Raw genomic sequence first — 15,276 nt, 5'->3', positions numbered from 1 at the left:
ATAAGTGCTTCCCTGGCAAGCACAAGGGCCTGAGTTCAGGCCCTGGTTCTGCCAAAAAAAAAAAAAAAAAAAAAAAAAAAAAGAGAAAACTCTGGGCACACCTGTGGAAAGAGCATTTTAAGCAAAACACATGAAAGCAAGCAAACAACCAAACAAACAAAGGAAGCAGCTATACAGATCCTAAAGTGAGTTTGTGTATGATACTTTTGAATAATCTGGAAATGCATGAGCAAGGGAAGGTACTTGAGAAGAAACGAAGGCAGATGGGTCAGGTTGCACAAGACTTGGTTGATACTTGAAAGGTTTGTCTTGTAGTTGGAATATGAAGGATGGCTCTGAGCACATAATCTTATTTTTCTATTAAAAAGCTAAGGTAAAATTTGTATAGCATAAACCATCATTTTAAGAATGTTTTTGTTTTCAAGTCAAGGGTTTGCTGTGTTGCCCGGGTTGGCCTCAAGCCCCTATGCTGAAGTGATGCTTCTGCCCTAGCTTCCCATGTAGCTAGGACTACAGGAGTGTACCCCCATGCCTGGCCATTTTAATGGTTTTAAAGTGTCCAACTTTGTAGCTGTTACTTTTAGCATTTTGTGCAACGATGAGTATTTTCAAACATTTTTATTGCCCCCAAAAGAAACTCTATACTCATTTAGCAACCACTGCCTGTTTCTCTCACTCTTTAAACTGTTTTCTATCTCTGTAGATTTGCCTATTCTATATTTTCTCCATACAAATGGATTCACGCAAAATATGCCTGTTTGTTTTCATCTTCTTTTCATTAGCATGATGCTGTCAATGTTCATCCATGTTGCGGCATGTGTCAGAACTTTGTTCTCTTTTATGAATGGGTAATATTTTAATCTATATAATATTATATGTGTATACAACATTTTGTTTATTCAGTCATTTCTTAATAGATTTTGGGGTTATTTCCACCTTTAGGGTATTAGGAATAATGCTCTATGAACATTTATGGAACAGATTTTGTGTGAACATATGCTTTTAATTCATTGCTCATAGGTATATAGAGCTAGAAACAAAATTCTGGGTCATATGGTAACTATATATGATTTACATTTTAAAAGCTTATTTTGGCTGCTGTGTTGTGGACAGATTGTGCGGGAACAAGGGAAATTGCAGAATGTTTAGCTAGGAAGCTGTTGCAACCAACCAGTTGCTAGATGATGGTAGTCTAGGCCAGAGTAATGGCACTGTAACAGGTAAGAAGCGATCAGATTCTAGATAAATGTTAAAGAAAAGCTAAGAATACTTACTGATAAATTGGATTTGTATTGTGAGAGAAAGAGGAGTCAAAGATAATGCTAGAGGTTTTTGACCTGAGAAATGAAAGGAGGAAATTGCTATCAAATGATATTGTGGGAAGAGCAGGTTTGAGGAAGAATCACTTTTTGATGTTAAAGGTGTTGTTTGAAACATCCAATTTGGAAAGTGTCTTAGTCAGTACTTGTAAGAGAGAAGTTTAATGCAGGACACAGAAATTTACAAGATTAGCATACAGTATTCACCTATAGAGTCAAATGCAAAAAGTAAGCATTCTGTTTGAGTACTACACATCTGAGGAATCCTGCTGAAGGGCCAGATTCCATAGCAGTGTCCCATGCAAGTTTTTATGAGGAGGCTGAAGAATCCATGATGGAAGACTGAAAGATCTGTGCTGGAAAGTCTACGGGCCAGTGCTGGAGGCTAGCAAGTCTGCTCTGGCAAGCTGGAAGCCGACTAATTCTCACAGAAAACCAGGAGATGACACCCAAGGCACAGGTGGAGACCAGAGATCCTCCCAAGAGAACAACTGCCATCTTTGGTGAAGAAGACTGGAGCTCTGTTGAAGACAGCAGCTGAAGCTTTTGTGAGGGAAATCAGTATAAAATCCTCCCCTCCTCTTATAGCAGTCCAACAATCATGCTGACCCAACTCAGCTGGGCATTGCTACTCAAGTTGAACTTTCATTAATTAACTACTACAGGTAAACTGTTGGAAAAACAAATAGGGAGTTTAAGAAATAAATATGAGTTATTATTTTATAGGACAAATTTAAAGCCATGAGACTACTAGAACTTATTAAAGGATAACTCTAGAGATTTTTGTTCTAATGGTGTTTGTAAATAGGATATCAAGTCTGCATCTTGTACAGCAATTAACCACTAGGAAGAATTTCTGCAATGTGTTAATTACTGAAACTGTCCTACCAATTTGGTTTGAAACTGTCACGTTGCTATTTGTTTCTCAATAAAATTATGGAAAAAAAAGAAAAAAAGAAAAGAAAAACATCCCAGGGAAGAAACCTAGACATAATCCAAATATTAAGAGTTCTAGTGGGGGAGGCGACCAAACAGGGGGTTGAGAAGCAGCAGGCAGTAAGATTGGAGGAGGAAACCAGGAGAATGTGGAATCTTGGAAGAGAGAGGAAGTTACCAAAAATACTTGAGGAAGAATGATTTCTCTCCCCTTGTTGCTTCTCTCATTAATTATTTGAGATAAGGAAATCAGGAATGGTATTCTGACTTTCAGAGATGGGACTGTTATTTTGAATGCCCAGATCATTCTTCATTGGTTAATTAAGCTAGAAAAGAACTCTGATTTTCTCTCTTAGTTACTTTCTCACTGATGAGACCAAGTATCTGGCACCCAAAGTTAAAGGAAGAAAGTTTTATTTGTCTCACAGTTTGTAGAGGCCCTAATCTAGTCCATAATTTGTTGGCTCCAAGGCAGGGTGGCATGGTATGGAAGAGGAGAAATAGTTCACGGTGGAAGAAGGCAGCAAAGCAAGCAGAAGACCTAAGCAGCATCTTTCTGCCCCTTTTATATTCCACCTAGGCTACAGAGATTATAGTGGCCCAAAGCAGTGGACTGATTTAGTAATCACATAACCTTAATCCCAGCAAGCATCACACATTCTAGATCTAGCCACCCCTGAAAAAGCCCCACTGATGACTACATGAGGTTTTGAGGAGACTTCTAGACACCAACCTTAACATCTTATGAATATTGTCTTGACATATTATTTATTATTGGAAATGCATAAGCCATTTTGAGGGTCTTTATTCAAGAATGCAATCAACAAATATCTGAGAACGTACTTTATACTTGCCTATCTTCTAGACAGTGGACACACAGCAGTGGACAAAATATGTGGTCACTTATGAACTTAGTCAAATGGAGTAGAATGACATCAAATAAATAATTTGTTTAAATTACTGAACAACATAAATACCTTGTTTTAAAAATGTAAGCAAATAATTACATATATGATGGATGCTACTGTAGTGGATTGCTAACTGGTGGTCAACTTGTTACACCTAGCTGAACTGAACTAGCATGGTACTGGGTGTGTGAGTTCTACTGAAGATTTTTGCCAGCAGTGTTAGGGGCAGAACTGAAGAAGCTGTTGAGAGGCTGGTAGGGATGCTGTTTGGGAAGCTGTTGGAGCTTTTGGAAGCCATTGCTTCTCCTGGGCTGTTCCACTGGGTGACGTTGTCATGCTGGCTTTCCTGATGAACTTGGCTGTTCTTATTGCTGGAAGAGCTGGGGACCTTTGTTGTCACTGAGAATGGCTATGATTTATTTGTGGGGTGCTCTAGTCCTCATTTTGAGCATCACTTCCTGACTCTAGAGGGGAAGATCATGCACATCTCAGTCTTCTGGAGAAGCTTGCTTTTCCTGTTGGGAACTCAGCTTTCCTCATAGATGGGGGAGCTTGGGACTTCACTGTTGCTGAGGATGGCTGTGGTGCTTTTGCAGGAAGCTCTGATTCTTACCTTGAGTGTTGTTTCCTGTCCATTTCAGATTCCTCAGCCTGCTAGGACAGATTTTCATCTCCATGGCACAGACTTCCTAGCTTCCACCACTAACTTTGGGCCTTTCCAGTGTAGATCTGTGAAGCAGGCCTGCGTGAGAGTTTGTCATGGACTTTAGGCCTTTAGTTGGAGTTGTGGGAGGCATTGTTATAAGCTCTAGGTTTTCAGCTGGATTCATGCAGGGTATTAGGATCCAGGCCCTCAGCTGGATTATTTGGTCTTTAGTATGTGGACATATTTCCTGCACTCCTTATATATGATTCTTAGGGGGATTCATTAGAAAATAATCTTATAAAATATGTTCTTGTATTGCATTGTTTCCTTTGCAAAAATCCCAAACCATGACAACTACTAATAAATCAGGGTGTTTTAGGAGTAAGGCTATTTTTCCATACTTAGTGTATGGCCAGAGGGAATTGGAGGAATTGACATAGGAGAAGAGGACTGAATGAGTTGATTCAGCCAGGTTAAGAAAACAACATAGCAAGCATAGAGAAGAAGGAGAGGAAAGCTTTGTAATGTTCTGGAATATAAAGTGTAAAGAGGAATGGAGGATGAAAAATGAGGCTGGAGATGAGCAGGAGTCAAGTCAAAGATTTTCTTGCTGTGCTAAGCAGTCTAGGTTTAGTCTCAACAGCACTGGGGGGGCATTGGATTTTGTAAATTAAAGTCTACTTATATTTATTTTAGAAACACCCACATTACTATTGTGAATGGGTTGGAGAGACCACCTAGAGGCAGGAGAGTTTTCTCTCTTTAAACATTGACTCTTTTCATTCTAGTGTGCCTTTTGAAGTGCCGAAGTTGAAAAGTGGAAAGAGTGCATTGGAAGCTGAGAGTGAAAGTTTGGATAGCTACACAGCTGACTCAGATAGTGCTTCAAGGTGAATATACCCCCATTTTCCTCACTTCTGCTCAATCTGAGTTTTCATTTTGTTTTTTAGCATCAAGATGTGGGTCTGTGCTTTTAGTGTTTCTGATTTCTGTCTTCAGGCAACTGAATGTAGTATTTTCTCTGACTTCACCCAAAGTCTCTCAGTAGCATTTACACTGAGTTGGCTCTGAACACAGCTTTCTGGAGTATGTTAACTTTCCCAGTCTGCTGTACCTTGGAAGATTCTCCATGGCCCAGTAGCAACTGATGCTGCTGTGCTTTAGGAGTGGGGGTAAGAGTATTTGTGTTTGTGTAAAACTGCTTGTCAGATCTTTTACATGCCTTCAAGATAAATCAAGTATGAAATTTGGATTTGGTTTTCTTTGGTAACTTTTGCATTTGATTACTATGATGACCCCAAGCCACTGACTCTCCTTTGGTAGAGCTTTGGGTCCTGGTGGAAGAGGAAAGGAAAAGAATGATTTAATTATAATATCTTAATATCCCTCCAGGAGAGACTCTCTCGATAAATCTGGCCTCTTTCCAGAATGGAAGAAGATGTCTTCCCCCCGATCTCAAGTAGAAAAGGTAAACTTCTGGTTATTGTTTTTTCCTTCTCTTCTGTCCCTCTTTCTCTTTTTTCTTTCTTTATATTCGCTTCCCTCACCTTGCTTTCTCCTTTCCTTTCTTCTAACACTTACCCTTTGCCTCTTCCCCCCTCCTTTTTTCCTTCCTTCCCTCCTTCAACTTCCTTCTTTCCTTCCTTCCTTCCTTCCTTCTCCAGTTAGAATTTAAATCAGGAATTCGATTAAGCAAATTGCTTTTAAGATTCACTTGGAAGTACTTTCTAAGGTATTGGTTCAAATGAGTGATAAAGTAGTTTTTCAATACTTTAGGCAGTTCATTTTTTAGTTTTGTTGTAGTTGAATAAGTACCTGAGCCTTATTCTGCTTACAGCTGTTCTTCATTACTCACCACTTCTACCTGAACACCTGCCAGTTTCCACTACTTTTCCCTTATTCCTTCCTAGGAAATTCAGCCGGTGGGTCAAAATGTAGTATCTGTTGATGAGGATGAAATGATATTCAAGAACACCAGAAAAATCTTCAGGCCTGCAGGTAGCCAGTTTGGGAACTGAAGTTCTGAGTACCCATGTTGGGCCTGTGGTATAGAGCAGAGTAGGCCTGTTTTGACTTGGATTTTTGGTCTTTCCCTTAGAATACACTAAATCTGTGATAGATCTTCGTCCAGAAGATGTAGGGCATGAGAGTAGCTCCATGGGAGACAGAAGCAAATCTGTCCCAGGTCTCACTGTGGATATGGTAAGTACTCTAATATTTCATTTGTCCACTGTATCTTTTTTCTGTAGAGTTGTCTTTAGGTCCTTTTACTTTGAGTTAGCTATTTAATGCTTTTGCAAAAGGAAACATGAGTCTTAATTCCCTGGTTTTCTTAAAGGAAAGGACTTTTTTTTTTCTTTAGGTCTGTTATCTTCTAATACATTGCTGAATATATGGTTTAAGGCTCAAATGTTATTTTTGTTTTGTTTTATATTTTAGGGAAGGGTCTACAGGGTGTTCAGGGTCTCAATACTAGAATGGACTCATAGTGATCCGCCTGTTTACAGCCTCCCAAGAGCTGGGATTACAGGTGTGCGACACCACACCTAGTCTCAATTGCCATCTCAGTGCACCCCAGGGGCAGGACCAGCATGGCAGGCCCCTGTGCCTGCTTACAGGTGCTTTAATCCACTGAGCTATTTGGCTGGCCCTTCAAATGTTATTTTGATTCAAATGTAAAAGTATAGTTTGGTTGGGGTAGTCAACTAGAAAAGAATTATAGCTTCTGTGAATATCTTTGTTACTTTCTTATTGCTGGGATAACTACTTCACACACACAAGTTAAAGGAGGACAGGTTTTCTTTAGTTAACAGTTTGTAGAGGTTTTACTCCGTAGTCAGCTGACTTCACTGCAAAGCAGCATTACAGAGGGACGTGGCCCAGGAGAAACACGCCATGGTAGGGCAGGTACAAACATCAAGTAGTGAGCCTCTATTCAAGCTGTAAACCTACTAGTTGATAGCACCCACACCCATTGTGAGGTGTCTGTCTTCAGTAAATCCACTCAACAACATCCAGAAAACTGCCAACCAATTTGTGGATTAATCTAGTACCACACACCCTTAATTCCAGTATCACATACCCATGATTCAACCACCTCCCAAAAGCCACATCATTGAACACATGAGGCTTTGGGGGACATTTAGATAAATGTAAGCCATAATAACTTGTCCCTGGTCCCTCAAAGACTCATTTCCACTTATTTATTTATTTATTGCATTTTAGGGAAGCGTCTACAGGGTATTCAGGGTCTCACTACTAGATCGGATTCATAGTAATCTGCCTGTTTACAGCTCCATCCATTTATGAAAAATGAATTTATTCCATCTCTAAGAGGTGACAAACTGCTAACAACTTCAGCACTGCTGCAGTCTGAGTCCAAAGTTTTGTCTGATTTTTAAGGCAAACTCTTAGCTATGAGCCCCTGTAAAGATGAAATAAAAGCTAAATACTTCTAATATACACTGACACAAAATAAATATTTCCATCCCAAAGTATAGAAATAGGAGGCTAGATGGGTGTGGGATCAAAACAAGACTAAAATCCACCAATACAAATGTTAAATACCATAGTTCCATGTATTGAATCTGGGATAATCTGTGGCAAGGTGTGAGCTTTAAAGGGTTTGGGTGCTTCTCTGCACCTATGGCACTGTCAGTGGTTATAGTTCTCATGGCTTTTCTCCTGGAACAGCTTTGGGCACCCTTCAGGTGATCCATATCCATGGCTTCTCCAACTTTCTTGGGTCTCTACTGTACCTTTGGCTTCACATTCAGTTTCATATACTTTCCCTCTTGGGGGCATACTACCAGACTGTAGTCCTTTTCAAATCTGCATGTTAACCTTCCTGATTTAAAATGTTTAAAAAACATTTTAAATCATTTTTGGCACTTTGTTCTTTTTCTTTTTTTGTGGTACTGGAGTTTGAACTCAGGACCCTGAGCTTGCCAGGCAGGTGCTTATTCTACTGAGCTATCTCCCTGGCCCAGCCCTTCGTTCTTGATTCTCAGCATAGATCTGACTAAAAGTCCCAAACAGTAGTCATGTCAACACCTCAACATCAGACTGCCTTGAAATTTCTCCTGCAAGTTTAGTCTGCCACACTTAATCCCAGTCCCCTGTAAATTCTTTAGGCATGCAAAAAATGCAAAAAAATTTTTTCTGCAAAGCATTACACCTATGACCTGGAGTACTGAATTACAACCAATTCAGTACTTATTCCTAACTGCAAACTCCTCAACTTGATCTTTACTAGCTTAATTTCTACCAGAATTCTGGTATTCTGAGCACTGACCAGAATCTCCTATTAAGTTCAGCTTACGGCATTCTCATGCTGGTTCCTCATCAGGCATGTCCAAGCCTTTCCAAACTGTTTCAAAAAGTCAGTCCCAAAAGGCTTCTGAACCACATGGTCAAGTAGTGTCACAGCAGTGACCCCACTACTGGTACCAAAATTTGTCTTACTTTCTCTTTGCCTGGATAAATGTTCAACATCTACAGGTTAAAGGAAAAAAGGTTTGTTTTAGCTCAGATTTAGAGGTTTCAGTCCATAGTCAGGTGACTTCACCTCAGGGCAACACTGCAGAGGGACATAGCAGGGGAAAAACATTCCATGGCAAGGCAGATGCAAAAGCATCAAGCATTGAGCCTTTTTCCCCTTTTATTGAATTCAAGCTCCAATCCTACTATTTGTTGGCACCCCACCCATGGTGGAGCTTCTGTCTTCAATAAATCCATTCAGGCACACCCAGAACAATGCTAATCAATTAGTGGACTAATCCAGTACTACACACCATTAATTCTAGTATTATATGCACATGATCCAACCACCTCCCAAAAGCTGCAACTGTGAATGCACGAGCCTTTGAATGCACATCCATATATAAGCCATAATAGTGAAAACATTAAGTATTCTTTTGAGGTATGACAAATATGGTTGGAATTGAGTTTGGAAGCTAGAAACTGGGAGACATATAAAAATAAGGATATGTGGGTATGTTTTCACTTGGAACTTCAGAGCTTTGCAACAATTTCTATTAAAAAAGGTATTTCCAGATGTTGAAGCATTTCTTATTCTTATTCTAAATTTTTATTTATTGTTCTAGGCAAAGGGAGAAGAGGAGGAGGAGGAGGAAGAGGAGGAAGAAGACATTGACCATTTGGTGAAGTTGCATCGCCAGAAACTAGCCAGAAGCAGCATGCAAAGTGGCTCCTCCATGGTAAGTTATATTTCCTCTGTGGTTGTACATGTAGTGAATTGACAAAAAAAGAAAAGCCTCTCTAGAGCAGATATAGGAACTTAACCATTTTGGTCAATATTTCCAAGTAAGGAAAATACATTTGTTTGTTCTTTTTTTTTTGTGGTACCAGGGATTGAACTCAGGGCCTTGCTCTTGCCAGGCAGGCACTTATTCTACTGAGCTATCTCCCCAGCCCCCATTTGTTTGTTCTAATCCTCCAATTATCCCATAGAAACTTAGTGTACATCTAGGTGACTTCCTCCATCTGCTTCCTATATATTCTTACACTAGGTAATGGGACAAGGAATGTTCATCACAGTTGTGTGAACAGTAACAGTTTGCTTAAGAAGTATGCAGGTCACAAAGTGAGCAAGATCAAACTTCATCATAGTTCACTCCAGATTCTCACATTAAAGGGAAGTGAGCATCATGAGAAGAGCTCTGGTAGGGATTAATTGGCATCAAGGTGTGATTAAGGATAATCAGTACCAATAAGGATCATGAACTTAAAGTGACATTTTAAAATCAAGGCCTGGTACTCTCATAGCTATTAAGTTTGATATTTAAGAGAAATAGTCAGGAACAATGCTGATAGAATTTCACACTCACACACAGGAAGAAACTATTAGACTGACACAACTGGTCATTATCAGAGAGGAAATATATCTGTTTATACACCCCCATTCTAGTCCAATCCCTTTTATAAGACACCTTATTGGATTAGTACCTAACCCCTTTTAATACATGTTTTAAAATATATAAAATTATAACACATACCATAAATTAGATTTAGCTGCACCTTACTTCTACTTCTTATTCTTCTTATGGAGCAAGTGAAAATTAACAGTAACATATGTGAAAAGAGAACCTAGGAGCTTATGTGATTCATGAAATGGTTTACTAATCTAAACAATAGTGAGTGCCCTGCTAGCCCTGACTTATCCTCTGGGTCATAACTGTTGGCAGTTCTGGCTCCTTGCAGGGACTTTGGAAGTTTTTGTTCTGACAGTGACTGTGGAGTTATCATGAGAGAAGACATGAGCATTGTGAATGGTGCAGTATGCTTCCCTCACATTTTTGTTGGGTGCTTTGTCTTCAGAGTACCATTGGCAGCATGATGAGCATCTATAGTGAAGCTGGTGATTTTGGAAACATCTTTGTGACTGGCAAGATTGCCTTTGCCTTGAAGTTTGAGCAGCAAACACAAACTCTGGTCATTCATGTGAAGGAGTGCCACCAACTGGCCTATGCAGATGAAGCCAAGAAGCGCTCTAACCCGTGAGTGCTTCTGAAACTTAACTTATACTCTGAGATAAGAAACCAGGCTCTACTCTTAGAGATGAACTAAATGCCTTTTGCATAATAAGATGTGAATAAGTCTTTATGGAGCTGGGTGAAATGTTATAGTTTGTATCTAGATATCCCCTCAAAGCCTCATGCAGTCATAGCAAGGCCTTTATCAGAAGTGGCTGAATCTAGGGTGTGTAATGCTGAGATTAAAGAACTATGATTAGCAAATCACTCCACTGATTGGTTTGGCATAGTTCTAGCTTGGTTTAATGATGTGAGTGCTATATCCAGCCTAGGCTAGGTAGTCTGCATACAATATAAGGGACAGTCAGTCTCTCTCTCTCTCTCTCTCTCTCTCTCTCTCTCTGTATCTCTCTCTCTCTGTGTCTCTATCTCTGTGTCTCTCTCTGTTTCTGTGTCTCTGTTTGTCTCTGTCTATCTGTCTCTGTCTCGCTGTGTCTGTCTCTGTCTCGCTGTCTCTTTTTCTGTCTCTATCGCTCTCTGTCTGTCTGTCTGTCTGTCTCTTTCTCTCTTGTTGTTTATGCTTTCTTTCAACACTATGAAATAGGGGCTGGGGAGATGGCTCAGTGGAATAAGCGCTTCCCCAGCAAGCACAAGGGCCTGAGTTCAATCCCCGGTTCCATAAAAAAAAAAAAAAAAGAAAAAAAAAAAAAAAAAAAAGAGCTGCATCCAACACCATGAAATATTGTCCTCTGCCATGTGCCACCATGATTTGGAGCCAGGCAACTGAAACCTCTATAGACTGTGAGCAAAATAGACCTTTTCTTTCCTTCCTTTGTGTGTGTGTGTGTGTGTGTGTGTGTGTGTGTGTGTGAGAGAGAGAGAGAGAGAGAGAGAGAGAGAGATAGACTGACCGACTGACCAACTGACTGACTGACCAGGCTCTGACTGACATAAGCATCAGTCTGGACATTTTTGAACTGAGCTTGTCACTTTCTATGGTGGATTGGGGTTCAAAGGTGTGAATTCTGGGAAAAAATAAGACCTACTTAAGGCTTTAGATAACATTTATGACATTACTTTTCATCATGGAATATTTATTTGGCAAGCAGGGAAGTGAAGAAGGGGCTTGAGAAAGGATAGCAAGTTATTCAGTACTTTTTTGGTTTCTAGGTATGTAAAGACTTATCTTCTCCCTGACAAGTCCCGCCAAGGTAAAAGAAAAACCTCCATCAAACGGGACACTGTCAATCCACTTTATGATGAGATCCTCAGGGTAAGTAACTTGATTCTGAAGGCAAAAGAACTTGGTTCTGTTTTGCGACCCAAACTGTAATGTAACTGACTTGGGTTTCAGTAAGCCATATTTGTGTCATTTCAAAAAGTCATTTGGTATAAAGAGTCTTCTTGGTAATTACTTAGAGATGTGCCAGTATCCTTTCACTCACTCAAGGAAAAAAGCCCTAATTTTCCAGGTCTTATGAATTGTGGTAGGTTTGTGAAATGGAGTACATTGAGGATTTGAGTGAGGAAACTCAAGCTCAATATGTGTAAGGTCTACAATAATTTGTTATTTAAGGCCTCAATATTGAATGTGCGTTGCTTAACACTTAGGAGAATATCTTTTGAGGTTAACTGATCATCTTGGGCTTATCTTCACAGTATGAGATTCCAGAATCTCTCCTGGCCCAGAGGACCTTGCAGTTTTCAGTGTGGCACCATGGGCGTTTTGGAAGAAACACTTTTCTTGGAGAGGCAGAGGTCCATATGGATTCCTGGAAGCTTGATAAGAAGCTGGATCATTGCCTTCCTTTACATGGAAAGGTAGTCTGTTTTAATAACTCCTTCTACAGCTTGGTTGGAATTATCTATAGTGGCCTCTTCAGATCTATATTGGAGTGACTTTGAATGTAGTTCCTGATAGAACTCTAGTGCACCCTATTGGCATTTCTGAGTTTCACAGCAATTTCAGACACTCGTCGTAAGTGTGCGCAGTCACTTCTGTCAAAGTGAGGCAAAGTATGAAGCCATGTTTTTTTATAGAGAAGTCTTTCATCTGTGTGCCATGCCTTGCCTCCTAACCTTCCAGACTCCTAACTTCTCTACGCTGCCCTTCTTGATGTCCTCTAATAGCTCCCCTTTCCCAAGCTAACCTCGCTGAACAAGTAAAGCAGTTTATGTTACTTCAGTAGCTATACTTTTGCATTAACTAGAGACAGTTTTACTTTGGAGATGGTATCTCAAGTGATCGTGTCACACTGTAGCGTAATCATGCCTGGGGTCCGAGTGCAGTGCTGGCTTGGACTCTTGGTTCTGTTACTTGCAAGCTATGTGAAACACCCAGTATATAAAGTAATTTAGCGATGTCATAACTAAACTAACTTATCAGACTCAGTTCTTCATCCATAAGTGGAGATAATAATATTTCTCTTTTTCAGGATTATATGGAAAATATTATTCAGTACCAGACACATAACACATTCAATATGCTATCGTCATTCTGGTTAAAATGAAGTTGCTAAAGTAGAGGACTTAACAACTTCTTGCTTGTCAGAATTGTAGGAGAACATTGCCCTCCTTTACAATTTTGATATAGAAACTTAAATGCTTAAAATAATGTATGGTACCACTGGAAATTGTAGAGTATTAAATAACAAACTAGTAATTGTAATGGCCTCTAGAAAATGAGCCTGAGGTAAAAGGAAGATACAGTTTCTTGATGTGCCTTTTAAATTTTTTTTCATTATTTACCATGTTAAAAAATTAAGCATAAAAGGATTTAGATGAACATGGTTCCAAATTAAAACAACATAAGGTATATAAAAAGAAAATAGGTTTGTTCCTTAGAAGTAACTATCATTAACAAGTAGTTAAATATCTCTTTAGAAATTTTGTATTAAGTGGCACAGATATAAATCTATGGATTTGTATTTTTTTCCTTTTTATACAACTGGGCTTGGGCCGAGGAGCTACCTCAGCGGTGTAAGCACCTACCTGGCAAGTGCAAGGACCTGGGTTCAGTCCCTGGTATTGCATGCCATGCTGGCCCTGGAATCCTGGGTGTGGTGTGCTAGCCACCGAAACTGGGTGTGGTGCATGCCTATAATCCCATCACTGGGGAGACTGAGACAGGAGGATCAGTATGAGTCCAAGCTGCATACAGAGACCCTGTACCAAATAAATAAACAAGAGATTTTTAAAAATACACACATGGGCTCAAATGAACCCCATTTTTGTGTATATAGATAGATAGATAGATAGATATAGATAAATATATATAGATAGATATATCTCTATATATAGATATATATCTATATATAGAGAGAGAATTTTAAATGCATAGTGTTTCATCACGCAGCTCTATTATAATTTATTTATTTTTTCATTGAATGAGCATTTAAGCTATTTAAAGTTTTGTTTTTCAATTCTAATATATCTGTGGTCCTTTTGTGAATGTAAGTATCAGGTATATTCCTGATGGTAGAATTGCTGAGTTAAAGGAAGTGTATGCCCAATAATTGGATGGTAATCGCCCTCTCCAAACAGTAACATTAAACTTATCCATTTAAATATTAATTTAAAACATGTCATTAGAAATGTAAAGCATTTGTCTTTTAAATCTTAAGCATGTGTCATTTAAGTACTTCTCTCAAGTTGCTACATTTTATATAATTATATTGGAAATGTCACTGTGAACCATCACGAACTACCAATAATATATTGTATATAATGTTGTATATAAAAAGAAGAAACTATTAAATAGAGGTAGTTGCTCTTTGCAAATATTTTGAGCTATAATGAAAATGTGCTACAGAAACAAATAGTAGTTTCAACCTAATACTAAAATCCACAACTTTAAAGGGTGCCCTGAAATTTTCCACATGGAAATTAATAAAACATATACACATTTTATAAGCAGCAAAAAGATTAAGGGCCAGCCAAATAGCACAGTGGATTAAAGTGCCTACTTAGGCAGACACAGCTATGGAGGTTCAAGGCCCTCTGTGCTGGCCCTGCCCCTGGGGCACACTGAGACAGCAATTGAGACTGGGCATGGTGGCACACACGTCTGTAATCCCAGCTCTTGGGAGGTTGAACACAGGCGGATCACTACAAATCTGATCTATATAGTAAAGCCCTGTAGACACTTACTAAAATACAAAAAAAAAAATCATTCGCCTATTATGTATCTATTTTTAGCATAAAATGTCCTGCATTTGTTATTTTGGATTTTTTTTACTGTTTTTTTCTTTTTCTTTCTTTTTTTCCCCCCAGCAATATTCTTGCTCCCCTTCCAATTTCTTTTGCTGGCATCTCCTTCCAAATTCTTTTGTCTCCCATATACTAATCTTTGTGTATCCTGGGTGTGTGATACATTGACATAAAACTATGAGAGTTATAACTTTCTAGCGTCAGGATGCTCTGTGATGAAGACCTTGCTTAGAGGCAGGTAAAAGGTGATCTATATTCTGTACCATTCATGGTCTCAAAACCCAAAAATAAAGGGGAGTCACACCAAGAGAAGCAAGAGAATGAAGCATTTTTGCCAGGCAGAGTTAAAAATAGGGCATTTGATATTTTCAAAGTCAAAGATAAGGCACTTGATATTTTCCCCAGATATCCATTATTTTATCTTAAATTTATTCAGTAAATATTTTTAGATTGCCTAGTATGTGTCAGACACGTTATTGAGTATTGGGCATGCTAGGATGAAAAGAAAAATAGGTTTGAAGGAGTTTGTGGGAGAGCTTCCGGCTACCCAGCACCAGCGGGACCAACTCCAGGTCGCAGCCCTAGTGCAGCGTGGGTCAGACCGTCTTCCACCCCCTTGGGACGCCCCCTACCACTCCGCAGTACCTCCCCCACCCCGGCTGCCGAGTAGGAATTTCTGCCACGTTCCAGGAACCCCCAGACCCAGTCCTAGCCCAGGTCTGGGGCACAACAGGTTCACCCTCAAGGGCAGCAGCAGGAAGGAG

General features: G+C 39.4%; 1 protein-coding gene across 1 annotated transcript in view; it reads left to right on the top strand.

The window, feature by feature from the left end:
- Positions 1-15,276, top strand: part of Sytl4 (synaptotagmin like 4) — an 84,022-nt gene that overhangs the window by 53,910 nt on the left and 14,836 nt on the right. Inside the window, exons 9-13 of the mRNA XM_023703442.1 lie at positions 5,908-6,011; positions 8,915-9,028; positions 10,149-10,327; positions 11,474-11,576; positions 11,963-12,124. Coding sequence (XP_023559210.1) covers positions 5,908-6,011; positions 8,915-9,028; positions 10,149-10,327; positions 11,474-11,576; positions 11,963-12,124 — 662 coding nt within the window. The remainder of the gene's footprint in view (positions 1-5,907; positions 6,012-8,914; positions 9,029-10,148; positions 10,328-11,473; positions 11,577-11,962; positions 12,125-15,276) is intronic.

The sequence above is a fragment of the Octodon degus genome, unplaced genomic scaffold (assembly GCF_000260255.1).
Source record: "Octodon degus isolate 3935 unplaced genomic scaffold, OctDeg1.0 scaffold00171, whole genome shotgun sequence".
Lineage (NCBI taxonomy): Eukaryota > Metazoa > Chordata > Mammalia > Rodentia > Octodontidae > Octodon > Octodon degus.
The sequence above is the reverse complement of the archived record's forward strand: the minus strand, read 5'-3'. Positions and strand labels throughout refer to the sequence as shown.